The sequence below is a fragment of the Oncorhynchus tshawytscha genome, linkage group LG10, assembly GCF_018296145.1.
Source record: "Oncorhynchus tshawytscha isolate Ot180627B linkage group LG10, Otsh_v2.0, whole genome shotgun sequence".
In the NCBI taxonomy this organism is placed as follows: Eukaryota; Metazoa; Chordata; class Actinopteri; order Salmoniformes; family Salmonidae; genus Oncorhynchus; species Oncorhynchus tshawytscha.
In genome coordinates, this window is record NC_056438.1 from 76,546,083 (window position 1) to 76,572,413 (window position 26,331).

Genomic DNA, 26,331 nt, shown 5'->3' on the forward strand with positions numbered 1-26,331 from the left:
CAGAGACAGTAGTTCCCAGCTGACTGAGTCTATCTGTCCCTAGTCATCAGAGACAGTAGTTCCCAGCTGACTGAGTCTATCTGTCCCTAGTCATCAGAGACAGTAGTTCCCAGCTGACTGAGTCTATCTGTCCCTAGTCATCAGAGACAGTAGTTCCCAGCTGACTGAGTCTATCTGTCCCTAGTCATCAGAGACAGTAGTTCCCAGCTGACTGAGTCTATCTGTCCCTAGTCATCAGAGACAGTAGTTCCCAGCTGACTGAGTCTATCTGTCCCTAGTCATCAGAGACAGTAGTTCCCAGCTGACTGAGTCTATCTGTCCCTAGTCATCAGAGACAGTAGTTCCCAGCTGACTGAGTCTATCTGTCCCTAGTCATCAGAGACAGTAGTTCCCAGCTGACTGAGTCTATCTGTCCCTAGTCATCAGAGACAGTAGTTCCCAGCTGACTGAGTCTATCTGTCCCTAGTCATCAGAGACAGTAGTTCCCAGCTGACTGAGTCTATCTGTCCCTAGTCATCAGAGACAGTAGTTCCCAGCTGACTGAGTCTATCTGTCCCTAGTCATCAGAGACAGTAGTTCCCAGCTGACTGAGTCTATCTGTCCCTAGTCATCAGAGACAGTAGTTCCCAACTGCCTTCTGTCACGTGTGGTGAAATCAACCTATCCTCACACTTTCTTTACAGCACATCACATCGCCGTGCCGACAAACGGTTAAAAACAGCCGTTGGCCACCTGCTTAGTTAGTTACAAACCCATTTTCAGACACAGGGAGGTAATCACCTTACTAAACTATAGTAGTGATGCTGCTCTTCTAAAAAATATATAAAAAATACAGCAAATATTCAAATCATACACATAGGTTGGTCAACCGAGCTGTAATTAAAGAGATCTTAATTAGAAAGTAGGGTAATTGTATTCATTTGGAGTTTTAGCTTACAGCCTTGAACGTAAATCCTTTTGAAGATAATATGTGCACACATACAGAAATTCTACCCCATTTCCTTGGCTGGGTCTTTTTCCGTCTGACTCTTTTTAATCCACGGTAGAATGATAACTATGTCTCCCCCAACCAACGCTGGTATTAACATCAATTTCAGCATTCCTCAGTGAGGGAGGAAACCCAAGCCTGGAATAAAATGCTTACAGAGTCCCGTGTTGTTCAGACAGAGGCTGAAACTTACGTTTCGGTTATTTACCTTTTTTTTTAAAAAGGGGGGAAAACCCTGCTCGTAAATAATACTGTTAATTGTAGATTTTTTTGTTGTATGTGGGGTGCGTAGACCAGGCGTTAATCTGTTATGAACGCCTATCAACGGTTATTTCTTTGTGAATAATACACTGTGTCTGTGGTGCCACAGGTTCTTCTCTAGACAGTTGTGTGTTATCTCAGCAATGATGCTTTTCTTCTGATCTTTCCCTCTCCCTTCCTCAAGATCTTTCTCTCTACGTGCCTCAATATCTTTTTCTCTCCCTTCCTCAAGATCTTTCTCTCTACGTGCCTCAATATCTTTTTCTCTCCCTTCCTCAAGATCTTTCTCTCTCTGTTCCTCAAGATATTTTTCTCTCCCTTCCTCAAGATCTTTCTCTCTCTCTCTTCCTCAAGATCTTTTTCTCTCCCTTCCTCAAGATCTTTCTCTCTCTGTTCCTCAAGATCTTTCTCTCTCTCTTCCTCAAGTTCTTTTTCTCTCTCTGTTCCTCAAGATCTTTCTCTCTCCGTTCCAACCCGTCCCCTTAAGAAAAAAAAGGAAATGAGAACATGCTTCCAAATAAGGAGAGCGGGTGAATATCGCCAGAGTGTCTGTTACGTTCTTAAGAAAGCCTTAGGAGGAGTGAGTGGGGAGGTTCAGACCAGAGAGGGAGGGGTAGAGGGAGGGGGTACTGTGGCTGCTGAGGTTAGCTAGCTAACCAGGCACGGGGGTGGGGGGGTGAAAGGGGGTAGTGGTCTATGTCACTGGGGACTGCATGGGGCTGTCTCTTCAAAACCAGTCAGGTTTAAATCACTTATATCAGCCCTGGTTTCCAGTCTGCATCCTCTGCTCTCTGCTCTCTCTCCTCTCTCTCTCAGCTGGCGTATTGGCTCTGGTGGACTTGGAAACTTAGAAAGGACTAGTCTCTCTCTCTCTCTGTGAGAGGGTTTGCCTTTAAGTGTCTAACTAGACCTCCCTGTCCCAAACTTGAAAAGTTTCCCCAGTTTCTGTAGCCACTGACCCCTAACAACCGTCAACCATGGAGGCCATCAAGAAGAAAATGCAGATGCTGAAGCTGGACAAAGAGAACGCCATCGACCGGGCGGAGCAGGCAGAGACCGACAAGAAATCAGCTGAGGACAAATGCAAACAGGTGAGGGAAGGATATTGAGCGGGGGGAGGAAAGATAAGGTGAGGGAAGGATTGTAAAGAGGGGGGAGGAAAGATAAGGTGAGGGAAGGATTGTAAAGAGGGTAGGGTTGCAAAATTCCTGTAACTTTCCCAAATTCCAAGGTAATCTAGAAATCTCGGATGTAGGATTCCCAGATTTCCTGCTTATTCTCTCCTGATTGCAGGAATATTACAACCAGGATTTCTGGGAAACCTGGGAATTTTGAAAAGCTACTGGAATTTTGCAACTCCAAAAAGGGTAGAGAGGGAAGAGTTGAGGAGGGGGAAAGGGAGAGAGGGAAGTGTTGAGGAGGGGGAAAGGGAGAGAGGGAAGAGCTGAGGAGGGGGAAGAGCTGAGAGGGAAGAGTTGAGGAGGGGGAAGAGCTGAGAGGGAAGAACTGAGGAGGGGGAAAGGGAGATAGGGAAGAGTTGAGGAGGGGGAAAGGGAGAGAGGGAAGAGCTGAGGAGGGGGAAGAGCTGAGAGGGAAGAGCTGAGGAGGGGGAAAGGGAGAGAGGGAAGTGTTGAGGAGGGGGAAAGGGAGAGAGGGAAGAGTTGAGGAGGGGGAAAGGGAGAGATAGAAGAGCTGAGGAGGGGGAAAGGGAGAGATAGAAGAGCTGAGGAGGGGGAAAAGAGAGGGAAGAGCTGAGGGAGGGGGAAAGGGAGAGATAGAAGAGCTGAGGAGGGGGAAAGGGAGAGAGGGAAGTGTTGAGGAGGGGGAAAGGGAGAGATAGAAGAGCTGAGGAGGGGGAGACAGAAAGCAGCTAATGGATACAAGTGATGAATTGTACAGAGTGGTAAAATATACATGGGTACTTTTTAAAAATGTATTGTAATATAGGCTAATGTTGAAGTACTTGATAATGAACGTGATGCTGTTCCTCTTGGGCTGTGTGCTTGAATGTCATATTTATTTTTATTTTATCTTTATTTAACTAGTCAGTTAAGAACAAATTCTTATTTTCAATGACGGCCTAGGAACAGTGGGTTAACTGCCTGTTCAGGGGCAGAACGACAGATTTGTACCTTGTCAGCTCAGGGATTTGAACTTGCAACCTTCCGGTCACTAGTCCAACGCTCTAACCACTAGGCTACCCTGCCGCCCCATATCTCGGATCCAATGTATTAGACCCATGGGTGGAAATGATCATTAGTAAATAGATGTTGTACATATATCATAAATGGCATTTCTGAGGTATAAATAAATGCAGTACTTCTCATGGAAGAAATTTAAGAAACTAGCCCAAGGCAGAGTGTGATGGAATACATTTGTGGATGACCTATACTCCTCACAGAGTTTAAAGTAGTTTATGCAGAGTAAAATTAGTCCGGGGAAAAAGAGCTACTTGAAATTGATTGATTAAAATAAGCTCTGAGACATAGAACAGCTAGCTGATTGTACTGAGGATGGTTCTCCTTTCTTCTGATGGAGAGAGAAGAAGGCCTCAGGGAGAGAGGGATGGAGAGAGAGATGAAGGCCTCAGGGAGAGAGGGATGGAGAGAGAGATGAAGCCCTCAGGGAGAGAGGGATGGAGAGAGAGATGAAGGCCTCAGGGAGAGAGGGATGGAGAGAGAGATGAAGCCCTCAGGGAGAGAGGGATGGAGAGAGAGATGAAGGCCTCAGGGAGAGAGGGATGGAGAGAGAGATGAAGGCCTCAGGGAGAGAGGGATGGAGAGAGAGATGAAGCCCTCAGGGGAGAGGGATGGAGAGAGAGATGAAGGCCTCAGGGAGAGAGGGATGGAGAGAGAGAGACATCAGGGAGAGAGGGATGGAGAGAGGATGAAGGCCTCAGGGAGAGAGGGATGAGACATCAGGGAGAGAGGGATGGAGAGAGAGATGAAGGCCTCAGGGAGAGAGGGATGGAGAGAGAGATGAAGCCCTCAGGGAGAGAGGGATGGAGAGAGGGATGAGTCATCAGGGAGAGAGGGATGGAGAGAGAGATGAAGCCCTCAGGGAGAGAGGGATGAGACATCAGCGAGAGAGGGATGGAGAGAGGGATGAGTAATCAGGGAGAGAGGGATGAGTCATCAGCGAGAGAGGGATGGAGAGAGGGATGAAGTCCTCAGGGAGAGAGGGATGGAGAGAGGGATGATCCATCTGGGAGAGAGGGATGGAGAGAGGGATGAGCCCTCAGGGAGAGAGGGATGGAGAGAGGGATGAGCCCTCAGGGAGAGAGGGATGGAGATAGGGATGAGCCGTCAGGGAGAGAGAAAAGAGCAGTGAATGAGTTCTTCTGCATCCCAAACCCACCCCTTCCCCGTAAACTCCCGGACACTCGTAGACGTGAAAGGAAGAAATATGGCCCAAATTCCACCCAGCTTATCTGTTAATATGGTTGAAAATTCCAATGTGATAACAAATTCCATGCAGCACATCAGAAGGTTTGGTGAATCAATCTATGAATCATTAAAGCTACCAGATGTAATCATTTTGTATCTCCAGGCTAAGGGGATAGGGGTTCCCCTGTCCATTTGGTATCCAGCAGCAGGCTGCATCACGACTGATCATAGATAGATCATAAGAGAGCCATAGAGCTCCAGAAGGATTAGCCCAGCCAATCCCCCCGCGTTGTACAGGAACAACAAGGGGTATCAGGAATAAAAAGCGAGCTATGCCAGCTGTCGCTCTGCTCCTCACTTTGGTGTGTCTTTACATGGCTCTGGGGTGCAGATCCACTCACCAACATTCCTTTGTCTGATCTGTCTAAAGTTTAAGAACATACCAGAGGAGATACTAAGGATATGTCCCAAATGGCAGCCTATTCCCTTTATAGTGCACTACTTTTGACCACAGCCCTGTAGTTATTGATCGAAAGTAGTGCATTATATAGGGAGTAGACTTCCATTTTGGATGTAGTCGAACTAACAGCACAACATTCTTAGAACCGTGTGCGTAAGTGTGTGCACCGTAGTGGCAGGCAGTCGTCAGTAGCACTATCCACAATACCCTCAGCCATTTCAGATATGGAGGGTTCCCGTTTGCCTGAATCATGGTGGATTACACAGACCTCTTTAGACAATTAGGTGGATAGAGTTAAACAGTGATGAGTGTTGATGCTTTCCTCTGGTATTCTATGAATCTCTGGGGCTTTGTCCCAAAGGGTACCATATTACCTGTATAGTGCAGCCTGCGAGGCAAAGGCCAGCGGGGTAATGAACACTTGTACCCTTCTGCCATCTACTGGGATCACACTTCATGGCTATAAAGCACTGCAGGACAAAGTACGGTTGAATCCAACAACAACAACATTCTAGTCTTTGGAACAAGCACCTAAACATTAGCAATATACATGCAATGTTGGAGTCAATTCAATTCTACATTTCTAGCTACAAAATACTGAGTGGTTGGTTATTCTCTCCCTTTGCAGGCCTTTTCTCCTGAGTTCCCCACTGGAGGCACAATGTTGTAGATATACATCTGTTTTATATAGAGCTGACGTGACTCTGTTTTATATAGAGCTGATGTGACTGTTTTATATAGAGCTGACATGACTCTGTTTTATATAGAGCTGACGTGACTCTGTTTTATATAGAGCTGACATGATTCTGTCTTATATAGAGCTGACGTGATTCTGTCTTATATAGAGCTGACATGATTCTGTCTTATATAGAGCTGACGTGATTCTGTCTTATATAGAGCTGACATGATTCTGTCTTATATAGAGCTGACGTGATTCTGTTTTATATAGAGCTGACGTGATTCTGTCTTATATAGAGCTGACGTGATTCTGTCTTATATAGAGCTGACATGATTCTGTCTTATATAGAGCTGACGTGATTCTGTCTTATATAGAGCTGACATGATTCTGTCTTATATAGAGCTGACGTGATTCTGTCTTATATAGAGCTGACATGATTCTGTCTTATATAGAGCTGACGTGATTCTGTTTTATATAGAGCTGACGTGATTCTGTCTTATATAGAGCTGACGTGATTCTGTTTTATATAGAGCTGACGTGATTCTGTCTTATATAGAGCTGACATGATTCTGTCTTATATAGAGCTGACGTGATTCTGTCTTATATAGAGCTGACGTGATTCTGTGTGACAGAACGCATATCTGAACATTTCCTGACTCTGTCACCTAGTCTGTCCTTTCTGTGACAGAAGTACAGGTATGTCTGTTGTATAAAATATTGATATCTGAACATTTCCTGACTCTGTCACCTAGTCTGTCCTTTCTGTGACAGAAGTACAGGTATGTCTGTTGTATAAAATATTGATATCTGAACATTTCCTGACTCTGTCACCTAGTCTGTCCTTTCTGTGACAGAAGCTGAAGGGGACAGAAGATGTCTGTTGTATAAAATATTGATATCTGAAACGCGCAGGAGAAACTGGAGCTGTCAGAGAAGTCTGTCCTTTCTGAGACAGTACAGTACAGGTATGTCTGTCACTGTAACATCAAAAATATTTGATATCTGTTTTAAAACACATCACTTCCCTGATTCTAAAACACCTTCCTTTGACTCTGCATTGCCCCCATGGTTTGGAAGATGAGCTGTTCTGGGTTGCAGACATCTTAACCGTTGGACAACAGACTCTGAAGGGGACAAAAGATGAGTTAAAATTCCTCTTTCCTGAGGCTCTGAAAGACAGGTCAGAAAAGAAACTGGAGCTGTCAGAGAAGAAGGCTACTGACGTGAGTACAGTACAGTACTAGAGATACTGCCAGGGTTGTCACTGTAACACTTTCATCAACAGCACAGCCAACTGCTTTCCCTAGTCAGGGTCTCAACAGCACACAGCCTATTTCAGACACACAGGTCTTTTAAATCAACATCACATCACATCCAGACCACAGCAGGGTTCTTTCAAAACACAGCCTTCCTTTATACTCAAGCATTGCACCAGTACCCTCAGACCACACAGGGTTTATCAACAGCAGAACCTTCAGACCACAGCAGGGTCTCTTTCATCAACAGCACAGCAACTGGTTGTTCAGACCACACATCTCTTTCATCAACAGCACAACAGACTGCTTTCCCTCAGTCAGGGTCTCTTTCATCAAAAGCACAGCCAACTGCTTTTCAGAACAGCAGGGTCTCTTTCATCAACAGCACAGCCAACTGCTTTCCTGATCCACAGCAGGTCTCTTTCATCAAAAATAACTCAGACCACAGCAGGGATAACATCCACTTCCCTCAGACCACAGCAGGGTCTCTTTCATCAACAGCACAGCCAAACTGCTTTCCCTCAGACCACAGCAGGGTCTCTTTCATCAACAGCACAGCCAACTGCTTTCCCTCAGACCACAGCAGGGTCTCTTTCATCAACAGCACAGCCAACTGCTTTCCCTCAGACCACAGCAGGGTCTCTTTCATCAACAGCACAGCCAACTGCTTTCCCTCAGACCACAGCAGGGTCTCTTTCATCAACAGCACAGCCAACTGCTTACCCTCAGACCACAGCAGGGTCTCTTTCATCAACAGCACAGCCAACTGCTTTCTCTCAGACCACAGCAGGGTCTCTTTCATCAACAGCACAGCCAACTGCTTACCCTCAGACCACAGCAGGATCTCTTTCATCAACAGCACAGCCAACTGCTTTCCCTCAGACCACAGCAGGGTCTCTTTCATCAACAGCACAGCCAACTGCTTACCCTCAGACCACAGCAGGGTCTCTTTCATCAACAGCACAGCCAACTGCTTTCTCTCAGACCACAGCAGGGTCTCTTTCATCAACAGCACAGCCAACTGCTTTCCCTCAGACCACAGCAGGGTCTCTTTCATCAACAGCACAACCAACTGCTTACCCTCAGACCACAGCAGGATCTCTTTCATCAACAGCACAGCCAACTGCTTTCCCTCAGACCACAGCAGGGTCTCTTTCATCAACAGCAAACACCCAATAAATCAACGAAGTACAGTCAATGTGACTTTCCAACCTTCACTCCCATCATGTATGAACAAAGTCAACAGTCTCCTCTCTCTCTCTATGAGGTTTTCTCAAAGATAGCATCTACTGAACTGCGTTACGGTCTTCTCCCAGGTCTGAAACAAAGGTTCAGGGGCTGCTATTTCATATATATAGTGCATTACTTTTCACCTAGACCCATAAGGCTCTGGTCAAAAGTAGTGCACTGTATAGGGACTAGGATGCCATTTGGGACACATGCAGAGTCTCAGCTCTCTGCTCCACTACTCCACATATGTAGCAACACAGAAATGTGAGGAATGCAGCTAAAACAAACAGAGAACCTCACACTGCTGTGGCTATTGAAGACTATACTGGAAATGCTTCTGGTAAGGAGACCACAGACACAGTTACAGACACGGCTACAGTTACATGCATAGCTACAGACACAGTTACAGACACGGCTACAGTTACAGGCACAGCCACGGACACAGTTACATGCATAGCTACAGACACAATGGCAGGGACAGCAACAGACACAGACACGGTTACAGACACAGTTACAGAGTCACAGACACGGCTACAGACACAGTTACAGACACAGATACCGACACAGTTACATGCATAGCTACAGACACAATGGCAGGCACAGCAACAGACACAGGCACGGTTACAGACACAGTTACAGAGTCACAGACACGGCTACAGACACAGTTACAGACACAGATACCGACACAATAACAGAGACACAGCTACAGACACAGACACAGTTACAGACACAGATGCAGACACGGTCACAGACACAGTTACAGAGTCACAGACACGGCAACAGACACAGTTACAGACACAGATACCGACACAATAACAGAGACACAGTTACAGACACGGTCACAGACACAACAGAGTCACACAGCTACAGACACAGTTACAGACACAGATACCGACACAATAACAGAGACACAGCTACAGACACAGACACAGTTACAGACATAGATACAGACACAGTCACAGACACAGTTACAGACATAGATACAGACACAGTCGCAGAGACACAGCTACAGACACAGACATGGCTACAGACATAGATACAGACACAGACACAGATACAGACACAGTCACAGACACAGTTACAGAGTCACAGACACAGTTACAGGCACAGTTACAGACACAGATACAGTCACAGGCACAGTTACAGACACAGTTACAGACACAGTTACAGACAGATACAGACACAGACACAGTTACAGACACAGTTACGGACACAGATACAGACACAGTTACAGACACAGTTACAGACACAGATACAGTTACAGACACAGATACAGACACAGTTACAGACACAGTCACAGTTACAGACACAAATACAGATACAGACACAGTCACAGACACCGTCAACATGTTGTGATTCTGGATGGCCAGATTGCTAGAAACTGCCATATGGGAAATAGTAAGTGGCTTGTTTCAGCTCGTTTCACCTTGTTTTTGAGGTGTTTTGACTGAAAATGTCAATGTTAATATTGCCCCTCAGGGGTGCATGCTTAGTCCCCTCCTGTACTCCCTGTTCACCCATGACTGCATGGCCAAGAACGACTCCAACACCATCATTAAGTTTGCCGACGACGCCACAGTGGTAGGCCTGATCACCGACAACGATGAGCCTATAGGGAGGAGGTCAGAGACTTGGCAGTGTCGTGCTAGGATGACAACCTCTCTGTCAACGTGATCAAGACAAAGGAACTGATTGTGGAATACAGGAAAAGGAGGGCCAAGCACACCCCCATTCTCATCGTGGAGCAGGTTGAGAGCTTCAAGTGCCTTGGTGTCCACATCACAATAAACTATCATGGTCCAAACACACCAAGACAGTCGTGAAGAGGGCACAACAATGCCTTATCCCCCTCAGGAGACTGAAAAGATTTGTCATGTTGTAATTCAGCATTTCACGGTAAGGTCTACACCTGTTGTATTCAGCGCATTGATTTGATTTGAATGATTAGAATGATTGATCTTCTTCCTGTGTTCATATTCAACCTTAAATCAGCGTCATCCAACCCCAGAGAAAAGGAGAAAGAAAGACAGCAAACACTAGCCTGTAAAATGTGTTGCTGTCCAGCGGCTGCAGGTTATTTCAGCCAATAAATCAGTTAACATTCCAAACCATTTCTTGGTCCAGTAAACATGTTATAAAGATTGTTTTTACAGATATGAAACCATATTTAGAGGCAAGTTCACCTACTTTATTAAGCACTGATATGAATCTCTCTCTCACACACACACACAGGGCCTCAGGGTTCTATTTTTATAGAAATGAGTGGCTACACTGACAATTAAGCAACACACAGATTGTACAATATTATGAGGCAATATAGATACAGTATATATATATCATGAACTATAGTAGGCTACTAAATAATGTTTTCAGTGGCACACTGACTCACCTAATGATAAAGATGAAGACATAGGCTAATCCCAGTGATGACCGATGAGCTCGTTTCAAGATGAGCTACTTTGAAAAACGGCGCTGCTGTTAGCTACAAATTGGGAGTGAAAATTGTATTTTGAAACCTGCAAAAATGCAAACCAACAGCCTTAACCAACCATAGAAATATAATCCATAGATGGCAGTTCCCATTCAAGTCAGGACTGGCATTCATTACTAGTGTACCGATGAGTTTTAACATTCATATTGCCAGGGTAAGAGGTTACAAGACCCATCTATGGATTATATATCTATGGCCACAATGCAACAAGCTGTAGCCTATACGGTATTTGGTGCAGATGCTGCCCAAACTGCAGCCTTCCAAACAGTAGGAATACCAGTAATTGCCAAAATAAAGGAAACACTGGAGTAAACAAGAAATACAATGTATATGTCATGATGTGGGGTGCGTTTTCCTGGCATGGTTTAGGTCCACTTGTAGAATCTATGCCAAGGAGCATTGAAGCTGTTCTACCAGCTCGTGGTGGCCCAGCACCCAGTTAAGACATTTTATGTTGGTGTTTCCTTTATTTTGGTAGATACTTGTATGTGCTTGTGATAAAACGTAATCCAAAGTCACAATCCATTCACATTTATTTATTATGTATTTATTTTTATTTTTTTATTAATCAGTTACCCAATATTTATTTATTATGTGTTTTTGTATTTTATTTTATTAATCAGTTACTCAATATATTATTTATTATACAGTTGTTTATTATTTAATTTTTTTAATCAGTTATTTAATATATTTCCTTCATCATTTTTGTTTTCTTCTTCTCTTTTTTTTGCTGCCTCTTGGGCCCCCCAAGGGCCTGGGGCCCAGGGGCTTCAGCCCGGTAAGCCCCTGCATTAACCCAGCCCTGCACACACACACACTCTCCCTCTCCCTCTAGCATACTCCATTCAATTCAAGGGCTTTATTGGCATGGGAAACGTGTTAACATTGCCAAAGCAAGTGAAGTAGATAATATACATAAGTGAAATAAACAATAAAAATGAACAGTAAACATTACACTCACAGAAGTTCTAAAGAAGTTCATAGTCTCTCTCTCTGGTACTCGCTCTCTCTCTCTAATCAGTTCAGGGTGTACATAACTGCAGACATAAACCTACACACACCTTGCACTGAAACTGAAGTGAAAGCTAAAAACCATAGACATTAAAACCAGCTATAAATCCACACCCTCTCATGGGAACAAAGATCAAGACCTTCATGCACGAAAACCTCCCTCCCTCTGGTTAATCTAATCATGATGTCATCTGAGACTGCTCAGGATTGGAGGATTTCAGCCATAACTTTCCTCAAACCTCCAGCCCTTTCCCGGTCCTCGACTTCTTAAACGTATTTTACATTTGATATCCAATTTACAGTAGGCTAGATCGATCACTTAGTTCGATAATGACAGGTGGATCATTGGACGCGGTGAAAAGGAAAATCCAGGCGCTTCAACAGCAAGCGGACGATGCAGAAGATCACACGATACTTTTACAGAAACAGTTGGACGATGAACGGGAATTGCGCGAAAACGTGAGAATGTTGTGGCTACAGTTTTATCATTACCTGTTCGCCACGTTTATTTTACTTTTGGTTTTCCTCCGTTCTTCTTTTGCAGAAAACCCATTTAAAGTAGTCTAAAATTATATCGACTAAAAAGTCAGTGCTACTATGCACTACCTTGAAGTTAGGCATGTAATTGAGATCATTCATATTCTGGTTGTAATGTCGACTGGTCATTGGACGTGGAGGTACCTTTTCTATTGAGATGTGAAGAGAAGAGGACAGTCGGGAAACCAAATATTCCCATAGTCAAGTCAAGTGCCATCAAATTTAATTCCCACAAAATCATTCACTTTTGATTACGTTTAATTGTATTGTAGCGACCTTAAAACCCAACACCTAGCAACGGTAAAGGTGTTGGCATGACATTCGATGGACCCGGGTTCGCTACACTGGTGTCAGAGGTGGGATGGCACCCGTGTGGCCATCGGAGAGTTGTGTACACGTGAGGGGGCTTGGTGTAGAGAAGTGTGGGGATCACTCTCCTGAAGGAAGGGTAATGTACCAACCTTAACCCAACACCTAGAGACCTCATCAAGGGGTTCGGCCCTCTTGGCTTGACAGTTGCTGGACCCGGATTTGAGTCCCAGTCGTGGCTAACCCCCTAATTTGCTATAGCATTATATTGAAAAGCTAACAATGATAGGCTTGTCAAATGCCTTGTCTTGAACAAGCAGAGGTTAGTTTTTCCTATTGAATGAAGGGACCAGACAGGAGAGAAGCAGACAAACAGACAGTCAGGGTTATCTTTTACAATGGGCGTCTCACAGGAAGCAGATTGATAAGCAGCCATCCCAGACTGCCAACTATTCACACTGACTGACTGTTTACAGTACATTGTTGAGGAGGGGATGTTGCACTAGCGTGTACAATTTATCAACATTCAACCATTCTCATCACGAGTCCCCCTACTCTTCTGAATGAGTCCTTAATTCTTGGGTAATACACAATGTGGGTTGAGGACTGACTTGAACAGTGACGATACGCTATCTGCAGGCTCCCTGTTTCACCTCATCACCTGTTGTTCTGTACCATTGGGAATATATATTTTTGTCTTGTTTCCTCTGACCTTTATCATGACCTATGACCTGTGCCCCCCTGCAGGCGGAGGGCGACGTGGCGGCTCTGAACCGTAGGATTCAGCTGGTGGAGGAGGAGTTGGACAGGGCTCAGGAGAGGCTGGCCACTGCCCTGCAGAAACTAGAGGAGGCGGAGAAAGCTGCCGACGAGAGTGAGAGGTCAGATCAGGACTACAACAAGTCACCATTTGCTCTGTCATTATATAGATAGGACAGCGCTACAGGGCTTTTCTATGGGTCCATGTTTATCAATGGGTATGGACTGCTATAAGGAGGGATTGTGTTTATTTTTGGACAAAGGGGAAAGTGGCCTCCACACTTTGCAGACTTCCTTTGTATGGAGGTGAGGGGGGGGGGGTTGTAGTTATACACAGTTATTCTTGATATAATGGTAATCAGAGTTAGCTTACAGGTAGATAGTTTACAGAGCTATGTAGCATTTTTCTTAAGTCTTCACATACGGTAGGTTATACTGTAGCTAACCCTGTGTTGCTGTTGCTCCAGAGGCATGAAGGTGATCGAGAACCGAGCCTCCAAGGACGAGGAGAAGATGGAGATCCAGGAGATGCAGCTGAAGGAGGCCAAGCACATCGCTGAGGAGGCCGACAGGAAGTACGAGGAGGTAAGAAGCACAGAATAGTAGGGTGAAGGTGCCCCTAGATGCTGATCTTGGGTCTGTTTTGCATTTTCCCCACTAAATGGAAGCTGATCCTAGACCCAGTGAAAACTTCACCCTGGAGTCACAGCATAGTTTGGGGGATACCTAGTCCGTTGTACAACTGAATGCATTCAACTGAAATGTGTCGTCATTTAACCCATTCCCCTCTGAGTCAGAGAGGTGCAGGGGGCTGCCTTAATCAACAGCCACATCTTGAGCACCTGGGGAATACTGGGTTACCTACCTTGCTCAGGGGCAGAACGACAGCTTTTTACCTTGTCAGCTCAGGGATTTGATCCAGCAACCTTTTGGTTATTGGCCCAACACTCTAACCACGAAGCCAAGAGTTTCCCCTGACCAGGAAAACCTCTGGGTCTATTCCGTAAGGCCCTAGTATAGCTGGTCATAACCAGTATAACCCAGAGTTTTTCTTGGTTAGTTGTTGTGGTCATGAAGACCTCAGGTGCCGTTCATGACATCATACATTTTCAGATGAGTCAATGTAATGAGGCACGATTATTGATTTCATGTTGAATTTAGTCTCCAAGAGATCCCTTCTGACCCATGGTTTGTGTTGTTCTGTTTCAGGTTGCTCGTAAGCTGGTCATCCTAGAAGGGGAACTGGAGAGGGCCGAAGAGCGAGCAGAGATCTCCGAGCTGTAAGTACCAATACTCATCACACTAGATGTGTGTCAACTATGTTAGTCAGACTACAGGGTGGTGTTAGGGGCGGGCCTTAGGGGGCCTGGCCGATCCTAACGTACATCGTTGCGTGTGCAAATCAAATATTAAAATATTGATCATTTATTTGACCGAGATGCGAGCCAACAGAAAGACGCATCAATCTCAAATAAAGCATCGGAGCAAGCAAAACAGCGCCCCCTCTGTCTCGGGAAGGATAGCCCATGTGTCTCATGCTGTCTGGCCATAAATGGTATGGCATGTAAAATGACATGTCTTTACGATAAAACCCATTAAAAAAAATGTGTAGGAGGTCCCGTTGAAAGAAAAAAAACTTGCCCCTTATGGAAATCAAATGCCAACTGATTTGTTCTGGTGCTGGCCCTGGTCAGACTTCTTGTGTTAGAATGCTTTTACTTGCTACTCGCAGGGGTTTGCAACTCCAGTCCTCTGGGGCCTGATTGGTGTCATACTTTTTCCTCCATCCTATCAAACACAGCTGATTAAACAAATTGTGTTCTAAACTGAAGATCATAATTAGTTGATTATTGGAGTCTGGTGTGATAGCTGGGGCAAAACTGTGACACCAATCAGCCCCCCAAATCAACCTTGGGCCAATGTAACGGATGTGAAACGGCTAGCTTAGTTAGCGGTGGTGCGCTCTAAATAGCATTTCAATCTGTGACGTCACTTGCTCTGAGACCTTGAAGTAGTTGTTCCCTTTGCTCTGCAAGGTCCGCAGCCTTTTGTGGAGCGATGGGTAACAATGCTTCGTGGGTGACTGTTGTTGATGTGTGCAGAGCGTCCCTGGTTCGCGCCCAGGTATGGGGCGAGGGGACGGTCCAAAGTTATACTGTTACAACAAGATTGCCTTGTTGATGTAAGTTGATTCCCTCTGTCCTCCTCTACAGTAAATGTGGTGACCTGGAGGAAGAGCTGAAGAATGTAACCAACAACCTCAAGTCCCTAGAGGCTCAGTCTGTTAAGGTGAGTGTCCTCTGCCCCCTATTTTGTTCTGTTTCTCTGTGCCCTTGTCTGAACGATACTTTTGCAAAATATCAGCTCTGAAATCTGCTACTGAATAATAATTAATGACATGTAACATGAGTTCCATTTTAATAAATATGTTTTGTCTCTGCAGTATTCAGAAAAAGAAGACAAGTATGAGGACGAAATCAAAGTGCTGACTGACAAACTGAAAGAGGTGAGGACAGCTGTCTGTCTGTGGTGGCATGTTGCCCTTAAGGCTTCAGCCGAACTCGGCTAAGTGAACCGAACAAGTGTGCTCACATACTCTCTTAAAAGACCATTGTTTGAAAAACGAGAAAAAACTAGTACTGTTTGTCCATCTTGAGACACCGTAGCCAGTATGCACTTCCTTTTAAAATATTCTGAATTAATCGAAGGTAACTCAATAAATCTCTCTTTAATTTTGACGTCTTAGTTGTGCAAATTTACATCGAACTAAGATGTTTGGTACAGTATTTCACAGTGGAAAAAATGTAAATGAAAACAAGTCGTCTGTCGTTGAACGACAACACACACACACTTCATTGAAGAATCCCTACTGTTGACCAATGACCCGACGAATAGGGATAGACTTCGGCTCCCAAACTTTTATTTACATTTTTATTTAACCTTTATTTAACCAGGCAAGTCAGTTAAGAACAAATTCTAATTTACAATGACTGCCTACCCCGGCCAAACCCTCCGCTAACCCAGACGACGCTTTGCCAATTGTGTGGCGCTTGAGATGCAACTCATACAGTAGGAAGGTGTTCCTAATGTTTGTTATACTCCGTGTATATTGGTCCTATTTCACACATATAATGTGTAAGGGGATATCTGTCGTTACTGGCTATAACCGGTCCTCTGTCCCGTCTCTCTAGGCTGAGACTCGTGCTGAGTTTGCAGAGAGATCCGTGGCTAAACTGGAAAAGACGATTGATGACTTAGAAGGTACAGTTCACACACAGTGCATTTCATTACTGTTTATGTCTGTGCACACTGTGGTTCCTCAGAGTCAAACCATCTGGATTCAACACTGATCTCTAGACTGTTTCTCTCTCTACTGCTGTATTATTCTTTGACCCTAATCTCTCAATTTCCCTCTTTCTTTCTCTCTCTCTCCCTCCACCCTCTTTCTCTCTCTCTCTCTCCCTCCACCCTCTCTTTCTCTCTCCCTCCACCCTCTCTTTCTCTCTCTCTCTCCCTCCACCCTCTTTCTCTCTCCCTCCACCCTCTCTTTCTCTCTCTCTCTCTCCCTCCACCCTCTCTTTCTCTCTCTCTCTCTCCCTCCACCCTCTCTTCTCTCTCTCTCTCTCCCTCCACCCTCTCTCTCTCTCCCTCCACCCTCTTTCTCTCTCCCTCCACCCTCTTTCTCTCTCTCTCTCCCTCCACCCCTCCTCTCTCTCTCTCTCCCTCCACCCTCTCTTTCTCTCTCCCTCCACCCTCTCTTTCTTTCTCTCTCCCTCCACCCTCTCTTTCTCTCTCTCTCTCCCTCCACCCTCTCTTTCTCTCTCTCCTCCCTCCTCTCTTTCTCTTTCTCTCTCCCTCCACCCTCTCTTTCTCTCTCTCCCTCCACCCTCTCTTTTCTCTCTCTCTCCCTCCACCCTCTCTTTCTCTCTCTCCCTCCACCCTCTCTTTCTCTCTCTCTCTCCCTCCACCCTCTCTTTCTCTCTCTCTCTCCCTCCACCCTCTCTTTCTCTCTCTCCCTCCACCCTCTCTTTTCTCTCCCTCCACCCTCTCTTTCTCTCTCCCTCCACCCTCTCTTTTCTCTCTCTCTCTCCCTCCACCCTCTCTTTTCTCTCTCTCTCTCTCCCTCCCTCTCTTTCTCTCTTTCTCTCTCCCTCCACCCTCTCTTTCTCTCTCCCTCCACCCTCTTTCTTTCTTTCTCTCTCCCTCCACCCTCTTTCTTTCTCTCTCTCTCTCTCCCTCCACCCTCTTTCTTTCTCTCTCTCTCTCTCTCTCCCTCCCCCTTTCCTCTATGGTCTCTGTGCTGTTCTCTCTGCTCTTCTGACCCTGCTGCATCCTGCCACGCCTGCTCATTTCCCCTGATCTGATGACCTTTGGCTGACCTCTAGATGAACTGTACTCTCAAAAGCTGAAGTACAAGGCCATCAGTGAGGAGCTGGACCATGCCCTCACCGACATGACCGCCATATAGATTACCTTTAACCTTTCACACTTCACTTATAGAAATGGGTCCCATTTCACCAATCGAAATGGGACGCTTTCACCTTTTCTCGTCTCGTCTTTTCTCGTCTTCTCCTCCGTTCCTTTTTCTTCTCTCTTCGCCTCTCTTATCTTCTCCTCTCTTCTATTGCATTCTCTTATTTTATCTTCTCTTCGTGCCTTTTCTGTCTTGTTGTGAGACCTTTTCTGTAAAATCAACATTTCAATAAAATTTGACCTGTTCTATGCACTTCCTCTCCTTGAATCCTTACTTTGTAAATCTGCTACCTCAACTTTACTGCTTTTATCCTCTCCTTTTTCTGCTAATAAATATTTATTTTTTGATTTTTAACATTAGTATAACTATCAACTAAAGAATAACAAAACAGTTTACAGGTGCAGTCATTACACATTTTGTCTTCACAATGTCTGTGTCCCAGCAAATCTCAAAGAGAGATATCAAAGGGGACCGAAATTCTAAAGTTTGAATATTACAACCTTTTATTACAGAACATTTATCCAATGCAAAAGAAGAGAACTTGGATATGCATCAAGTCCTGGACCAAACACTGATAGAGCTGAATAGTTTGTAAAGAAATTCAACATAATTAGAAGCCGAAGAAGAAGAATCAAAGTTCCATGATTTTTTTTATTTTTTATAACGCCACAATTCTAATGACATGTCCAGTTTTCACGTCTCAACCATGAAAAGACGTTGTACTTTCCGACCACTATTTGTAATTCTTGTTTTTCCATTCTCTATTTTAGTATACTACCGGTAGCTTTTATGTTTTGACGTCCTTTCCTACTGTCATGAGTACAGTTTATAAGTACAATGAGCATATACTGACAGCTGTAGCTGGATACCAAAACACTATCAAAGATTCCTCTCTGACTCTATATAGGAATGCTTGTATCAGTTGTATAGCTACCATGGACCAGTTTTTTTTCACAGACATATTCTGCAAACAAACAAACATTTTGGGGGTTGAAATGTCTATGGTTAGCTATAATAATAAAAATGTATAACACAACTTTTAATTTGTGTGTGTGTATGTTTTCCTGTACTGAGTACCAGAAGTCCTCACAAGAATAGTAAGCCAACATAAATTCAGAGAAGTGAGGACATTTTGCTGGGTCTCACTTGTAAAAAGGCTATTTTAGCGTTGGGGTTAGGGAAAATGGGATTTTGAATGGGAATCAATTGTTGGTCCCCAAAGTCCTCACAAGTATAGTAAGACATAGCTGCATGGGTGCTCATGCACATGTTTGTATGCGGACATTTTGTGTAATAAATCCGCAATCGGAAATAATGAACACATATTCAACGTTTTTCATATTTATGTTACATCACAATGTTATGTTTGCTAGTAGGTGTGATAAACGTTGAATTAGTCATTCAATCATAATGATTTATTTAGATGTGTATTTGGATACTGACCTCATAACGTGACAGAAGGGGGCGTCGCCGTCCTGTAACGACGCGGCAGCGCGCAGCTTTTCGCCGGGCGGGATTTCCGCAATATCAAGTATGGCGAAGACGTACGATTATTTGTTTAAGTTACTGCTAATCGGAGACTCCGGTGTCGGGAAGACCTGCGTGCTGTTCAGGTTTTCAGAGGATGCTTTTAACTCGACATTCATCTCCACCATAGGTAGGTGTGACTTTGGTTAGCCACAATGCAATGTTTACAAAACGACAGTCATCCCGACCAGAAAGCAGCGAGCTAACGTTACTAGTATATGCTGTTAACTGTAGCTTATTAGGCGAAATTGATTCAAGTAACTGACTAACTCAAGTTAACTTGCTGATTAGGTGACAAGTAACACTAGGTGACAAGTAACACTAGGTGACAAGTAACAGTGGCATTGGCTGTGTAATAGCTGCATTATAGCAAGCTATATAGGTAATGCTAGCTAACGGTCGGTATATAGAATGCTAGCCTGTTGGCTAACTTCCTGTAGCTTACTAGTAACGTTACTAGCTAACAATTAGCCCCACTAGCTAACAATTAGCCCCACTAGCTAACAATTAGCCCCACTAGCTAACAGTTAGCCCCACTAGCTAACAGTTAGCCCCACTAGCTAACAGTTAGCCCCACTAGCTAACAATTAGCCCTACTAGCTAACAGTTAGCCCCACTAGCTAACAGTTAGCCCCACTAGCTAACAGTTAGCCCCACTAGCTAACAGTTAGCCCCACTAGCTAACAGTTAGCCCCACTAGCTAACAGTTAGCCCCACTAGCTAACAGTTAGCGCCACTAGCTAACAGTTAGCCCCACTAGCTAACAGTTAGCCCCACTAGCTAACAGTTAGCCCTACTAGCTAACGTTGCTTAACTCTAACTCGCAGCTGGAAATCCAAACGATAAAGTGCTACAGTACGTTAACTATGTAACGTTAGCTACCTGCTCTGGTTAACCGTTATGAACGTTAACTAGCCACTAAAGGTTCATAACTGTGTACAACTAACTTAACTAACCTTTTATTTAACGAACTCGCTAGTTAGCTTTAGAGCTTGTTCTCCTTTTACATTTTGTATTGCATTGATTGGAGTATAACTAGAGCTACAGTCATAGCCATAGTGTGTAATGGCTAGGTTGTTTAATTTCATGATTCTTCTCTTCTGTTTCTCCTGTAGGCATTGACTTTAAGATTAGAACGATAGAGCTAGACAACAAGAAGATAAAGTTACAGATATGGTAAGCCCTCCATGTCACCTCGAGCACCACGACTGCTTTTTATACAGGAAAGGAAACGGGTAGGCTTACACCCAACGCGTTTTGCCTTGCAGTTATAGCTGGGTAACTATTCGAAAAGGAAATGTATGACTGTCTATGTACCTAACTAACTGTTGTCCTTGTGTTTTTGCAGGGACACAGCAGGGCAGGAGCGATTTCGAACAATCACAACAGCATACTACAGAGGCGCGATGGTGGGTTAACAACATGCTTGTTACGTTTTCATATTTTGTTATGTGTGTTTTCTTCTTCTTCACAACGTTGAGGTGTTGACTTTCTGGTTGTATTCTTTCATTTTGACGTTTCTCATCACAGGGTATCATGCTAGTTTATGACATCACCAACGAGAAGTCCTTCGAAAACATAAAGAACTGGATACGGAATATAGAGGAGGTATGTTTGCCTAAAGTTCTATTCTGTTCTAAACACGAATACCATACTGACTCGTAAATATTCGGTGTACTCTTGTCAAAGTCGACCGTATGTACAGTGAGGGGAAAAAGTATTTGATCCTCTGCTGATTTTGTATGTTTGCCCACTGACAGAAATGATCCGTCTATAATTTTAATGGTAGGTTTATTTGAACAGTGAGAGAGAATAACAACAACAAAAAAACACATGTCAATAATGTTATAAATTGATTTGCAATTTAATGAGGGAAATAAGTATTTGACCCCTCTGCAAAACATGACTTGGTACTTGGTTGCAAAACCCTTGTTGGCATTCAGAGGTCAGATGTTTCTTGTAGTTGGCCACCAGGTTTACACATCTCAGGAGGGATTTTGTCCCACTCCTCTTTGCAGATCTTCTCCAGTTCAATTAAGGTTTCGAGGCTGACGTTTGGCAACTCAAACCTTCAGCTCCCTCCAGATTGATTTGGATTTGGATTTGGATTTGATTTGATTTTCTATGGGATTAAGGTCTGGAGACTTGCTAGGCCACTCCAGGACCTAAATGTGCTTCTTCTTGAGCCACTCCTTTGTTGCCTTGGCCATGTGTTTTGGGTCATTGTCATGCTGGAATACCCATCCACCACCCATTTTCAATGCCCTGGCTGAGGGAAGGAGGTTCTCACCCAAGATTTGATGATACATGGCCCCGTCCATCGTCCCTTTGATGCGGTGAAGTTGTCCTGTCCCCTTAGCAGAAAAACACCCCGAAAGCATAATGTTTCCACCTCCATGTTTGACGGTGGGGATGGTGTTCATCTGACCACAACACTTTCACCCAGTTGTCCTCTGAATCATTCAGATGTTCATTGGCAAACTTCAGACGGGCATGTATATGTGCTTTCTTGAGCAGGGGGATCTTGCGGGCGCTGCAGGATTTCAGTCCTTCACGGTGTAGTGTGTTACCAATTGTTTTCTTGGTGATTATGGTCCCAGCTGCCTTGGTCATTGACAAGATCCTTCTGGGCTGATTCCTCACCGTTCTCATGATCATTGCAACTCCCCGAGGTGAGATCTTGCACGGAGCCCCAGGCCAAGGGAGATTGAGAGTTCTTTTGTGTTTCTTCCATTTGCGAATAATCGCACCAACTGTTGTCACCTTCTCACCAAGCTGCTTGGCGATGGTCTTGTAGCCCATTCCAGCCTTGTGTAGGTCTACAATCTTGTCCCTGACATCCTTGGGGAGCTCTTTGGTCTTGGCCATGGTGGAGAGTTAGGAATCTGATTGATTGCTTCTGTGGACAGGTGTCTTTTATGCAGGTAACAAACTGAAATTAGGAGCACTCCCTTTAAGAGTGTGCTCCTAATCTCAGCTCGTTACCTGTATAAAAGACACCTGTGAGCCAGAAATCTTTCTGATTGAGAGGGGGTCAAATACTTACTTATTTCCCTCATTAAAATGCAAATCAATTTATAACATTTTTGACAAGGGTTTTTCTGTTTTTTTGTTGTTGTTATTCTGCCTCTCACTGTTCGAATAAACCTACTATTCTAATTATAGACTGATCATTTCTTTGTCAGTGGGCAAACATACAAAATCAGCAGGAGATCAAATATTTTTTCCCCCCACTGTAGTATACTCTACGTATTGTGGTGTTCAACTACTCTTATCTCCTTAGCATGCATCGGCTGATGTTGAAAAGATGGTCCTCGGTAACAAATGTGACATCAATGACAAACGGCAGGTGTCCAAAGACCGGGGAGAGAAAGTGAGTTCTGTGATGAATCACAAGCTCCGTTCTGGTTGTGTACTGTACAACATTAAAGGGCTTGGGATGATATAGAGCACTTTTCAAACTTAAGCCCTGTCATGTTGTCTAGGTCAACAACAACAACAAAGACCTGCTTGAATTACCAAAACCAGATAGAAACTGTGTAGAAATGATGATGATCGTAACAACAGTCAAAGCATTTACTCCCCATTTCTCAGCTGGCGCTGGAGTACGGTATTAAGTTCATGGAGACTAGTGCAAAGGCCAACATCAACGTGGAAAACTCGTTTTTGACACTTGCCAGAGACATCAAATCAAAGATGGACACAAAATTGGTAAATTCAAACTCATTTAGGTTTTAGAAGGAACTTTTTTTTTTTTTAAAGGTCAAAAAATGCTGGACATTTGATTTGAAAAACTGAACTGTCTGTCTTTGTTGCAGGAGGGCAGTAGTCCTCAGGGGAGCAGCCACAAGGTGAAGATCTCTCAGCCCCAGAAGAAGAGCAGCTTCTTCCGCTGTGCCCTACTGTGAGGACCAGACCATGGGTGTATACCAAATGGCCCACTATTCCATATATAGTGTGCTATGTTTGACCAGGGCCTATAGAACTCTAGTCAACAGTAGTGCACTATGTAGGGAATAGGGTGCCATTTGGGATGCATACCAAAGGCCTTACCTACCCTCCGCCTGCCCTGCCTGGGATATGCTGGGGTGCTGGCTGGACACAACTGGACTGTGCTTGCTCCCAGCACCCCCCTCTCCTTCTACCCTATTCCCTTCAGCCAGTCCCAATTCACTCCCCGCCTCTTCCCCTCAGCCCTAACCCTTAGATGTTTGTGTATCTGAAGTGTTTGAATAGATATATGCAGTTGTTTACACCTTGCATATACAGTGAGCTCCAGAAGTATTGGGACAGTGACACATGTTTGGTTGTTTTGGCTCTGTACTCCAGCACTTTGGATATTTGTGCATCTGTCATTTCTTTTCACTCGTCATTATTCACGATACATTCAGGATTATCCGTAACCATGGTAGCATGGTAGCATTTAATGTAGATGTGTTAAGAAACAATTCTATTATTATTTACAATAAAAGTGACTGAAAAATAGCACAATAACAAACAGCAAATGCATCCAACAAATTTGTAGAATCACAAGCTTGACGTAGTCATTGTGTGCTATGACGAAATACTTCACTTTTAATTACGTTAATACATAAGTGAATTTGTCCCAATACTTTAGTTCCCCTAACATGGGGTGGGACTATGTACAAAAAGTGCTGTAATTACCTAAACGGTTCACCCGACATTGAAAATACCCTCAAATTAAAGCTGACAGTCTGCACTGGAGTACCGAACCTAAACAACCAAAAATGTGTCACTGTCCCAATACTTTTGGAGCTCGCTGTTTGTGAACATCGAAGACTTGGGGTAATTGGTAAAGAGATAATTAGGACAAGTTGCCTCTCTTGCGCTCTCTCCCTCACTGTCCACCTCTCCCAACGTCACGCCCTGGGGTAGCTGGAGTACGTACGGTAACCGCGACTCCATCCACAATGGCCCCGTGAGACCTGGTAATGCTGCTGTCCTTCGTGCGGCACACCAACATCCTGTTTTCTCTCACCACGGGTCGGACAGACACACCAACATCCTGTTTTCTCTCACCACGGGTCGGACAGACACACCAACATCCTGTTTTCTTTCGGACAGACACACCAACATCCTGTTTTCTCTCACCACGGGTCGGACAGACACACCAACATCCTGTTTTCTCTCACCACGGGTCAGACAGACACACCAACATCCTGTTTTTCTCGGGTCAGACAGACACACCAACATCCTGTTTTCTCTCACCACGGGTCGGACAGACACACCAACATCCTGTTTTCTCTCACCACGGGTCGGACAGACACACCAACCGGTGGAAACACCACTTGTTTTTTTATTTTTAAAAGAAGGTTCAAATGACATGTCACACAGAAAAGATGGGCTCTTCTTCCCGTTTCACACTAGTCTCTATGTACATACATTCTTCACACGCAGCCACCTGGCTCCACACCTGCCAAAGTTGGAGCCCTGTTTACTTTTCAGTTTGAATCGCTTGAATGACCCAAAGGTTTGGGAACATGATGCGTGGATGTTTAGATACTATTTGTAGGCCTCTCTTCCCCCTAGCCACATTGTTAACATGAGCCAGAGACTGATAAGCTTATTTTTTGATGAAACAAGAGTTTTTAAATGAATATAATATGACTTGAAGATTCACAATCCTTCAGGAAAGATTGATCGCTAATTAATTTAATTACGCAGACTAAAAGAAAATTCAATTTGAACGATAATCCGTTTTGTTTACATTCCAAGATAATAATTTGATGCTATTCTATACATGAGAGGCTTGCAACAGGCCTCTCTTCCTGGACAAAGTTATTGTACTGAAGTGTTTGACCTGTTTACTGCCAGTCCCAGATGTTGTCTTGAGAACAAGCACACAGCCTCTTAACCATAGTGCTGCAGCACCACCTGAAAATATTTAGACTTTTTATATATACATACAGTACCAGTCAAAATTTTGGACACCTACTTATTCAAGGGTTTTTCATTATTTGTGCTATTTCTTTCTACATTGTAGAATAATAGTGAAGACATCAAAATTCCATGTGTTATTTCATAGTTATGTAGTAACCAACAAAATTGTTAAACAGATCAACATATATTTTAGATTCTTCAAAGTAGCAACCCTTTGCCTTGATGACAGCTTTGCACACTGTTGGGATTCTTGAAGGAAAAGTACTAAGCACATGTTGGCTGCTTTCTTTCACTTTGTGGTCCAACTCATCCCAAACCATCTCAATTGGGTTGAGGTCGGGTGATTGTGGAGGCTAGGTCAACTGATGCAGCACTCCATCACTCTCCGTCTTGGTCAAATAGCCCTTACACAGCCTGGAGGGGTGTTGGGTCATTGTCCTGTTGAAAAACAAATTAAAGTCCCACTAAGCCCAATCCAGATGGGATGGTGTATCTCTACAGAATGCTGTGGTAGCCATGCTGGATAAGAGTGCCTTGAATTGTAAATAAATCGCTGACGGTGTCACCAGCAAATCACCATCACACCTCCTCCTCCATGCTTCACGGTGGGAACCACACATGCAGAGATCATCCGTTCACCTACTCTGCATCTCACAAAGACACGTGCAGTTGGAATTAAAAAATCTCACATTTGGACTCATCAGACCAAAGGACAGATTTCCACCAGTCTGATGTCAATTGGTCGTGTTTCTTGGCCCAAGCAAGTCTCTTCTTCTTATTGGTGTCCTTTAGTAGTGGTTTCTTTGCAGAAATTTGACCATGAAGGCCTGATTCTCGCAGTCTACTCTGAACAGTTGATGTTGAGATGTCTTTTAATTGAACTCTGAAGCATTTATTTGGGCTGCAGTCTGGGGTGCAGTTATTCTAATGAACGTATCCTCTGCAGCAGAGGGGAACTCATTTCATTTCCTGTAGCGGTCCTCATGAGAGCCAGTTTCATCGTAGCGCTTGATGGTTTTTACGACTGCACTTGAAGAAACTTTTCTGACTTGACTGACCTTC

General features: G+C 44.2%; 2 protein-coding genes across 6 annotated transcripts; both read left to right on the forward strand.

Annotated features, from left to right (window-relative positions):
- Positions 1 to 1,978: 1,978 nt before the first annotated feature.
- Positions 1,979 to 18,877, forward strand: LOC112260901 (tropomyosin alpha-1 chain). 4 transcript variants are annotated; one of them, XM_042329109.1, is made up of 9 exons: positions 1,979 to 2,340; positions 6,857 to 6,997; positions 13,356 to 13,489; positions 13,835 to 13,952; positions 14,577 to 14,647; positions 15,581 to 15,656; positions 15,811 to 15,873; positions 16,559 to 16,628; positions 18,354 to 18,877. In XM_042329109.1, the coding sequence occupies exons 1-9, from the start codon at positions 2,227 to 2,229 to the stop codon at positions 18,434 to 18,436; spliced, it is 870 nt and encodes a 289-aa protein (XP_042185043.1). In that variant the 5' UTR covers positions 1,979 to 2,226; the 3' UTR covers positions 18,437 to 18,877. The 4 variants fall into 4 exon arrangements, with proteins under 4 accessions (XP_042185043.1, XP_042185041.1, XP_042185042.1 ...); XM_042329107.1 differs by lacking the exon at positions 6,857 to 6,997 and adding an exon at positions 12,192 to 12,221 and having other exon boundaries at positions 1,981 to 2,340; XM_042329108.1 differs by lacking the exon at positions 18,354 to 18,877 and adding an exon at positions 17,753 to 18,093 and having other exon boundaries at positions 1,982 to 2,340.
- A 447-nt stretch (positions 18,878 to 19,324) lies between these two features.
- On the forward strand, positions 19,325 to 23,868 carry LOC112260902 (ras-related protein Rab-8A). Of its 2 annotated transcripts, XM_024436273.2 has the most exons (7): positions 19,326 to 19,498; positions 20,484 to 20,544; positions 20,717 to 20,777; positions 20,899 to 20,976; positions 22,652 to 22,741; positions 22,963 to 23,079; positions 23,187 to 23,868. In XM_024436273.2, the coding sequence occupies exons 1-7, from the start codon at positions 19,375 to 19,377 to the stop codon at positions 23,274 to 23,276; spliced, it is 621 nt and encodes a 206-aa protein (XP_024292041.1). In that variant the 5' UTR covers positions 19,326 to 19,374; the 3' UTR covers positions 23,277 to 23,868. The 2 variants fall into 2 exon arrangements, with proteins under 2 accessions (XP_042185044.1, XP_024292041.1); XM_042329110.1 differs by lacking the exon at positions 22,652 to 22,741 and having other exon boundaries at positions 19,325 to 19,498.
- Positions 23,869 to 26,331: the final 2,463 nt, after the last annotated feature.

What these genes read in the sequence shown, in the direction of transcription:
- LOC112260901 (XM_042329109.1), top strand. Translation starts at nt 2,227, where the DNA reads ATGGAGGCCATCAAGAAGAAAATGCAGATGCTGAAGCTGGACAAAGAG. An exon ending in GCTGCCGACGAGAGTGAGAG is followed by an intron (nt 13,490 to 13,834) that starts GTCAGATCAGGA and finishes CTGTTGCTCCAG; the next exon opens with AGGCATGAAGGTGATCGAGA. An exon ending in TGACTGACAAACTGAAAGAG is followed by an intron (nt 15,874 to 16,558) that starts GTGAGGACAGCT and finishes CCGTCTCTCTAG; the next exon opens with GCTGAGACTCGTGCTGAGTT.
- LOC112260902 (XM_024436273.2), top strand. Translation starts at nt 19,375, where the DNA reads ATGGCGAAGACGTACGATTATTTGTTTAAGTTACTGCTAATCGGAGAC. An exon ending in CATACTACAGAGGCGCGATG is followed by an intron (nt 20,778 to 20,898) that starts GTGGGTTAACAA and finishes TTCTCATCACAG; the next exon opens with GGTATCATGCTAGTTTATGA. An exon ending in CAAAGATGGACACAAAATTG is followed by an intron (nt 23,080 to 23,186) that starts GTAAATTCAAAC and finishes TCTTTGTTGCAG; the next exon opens with GAGGGCAGTAGTCCTCAGGG.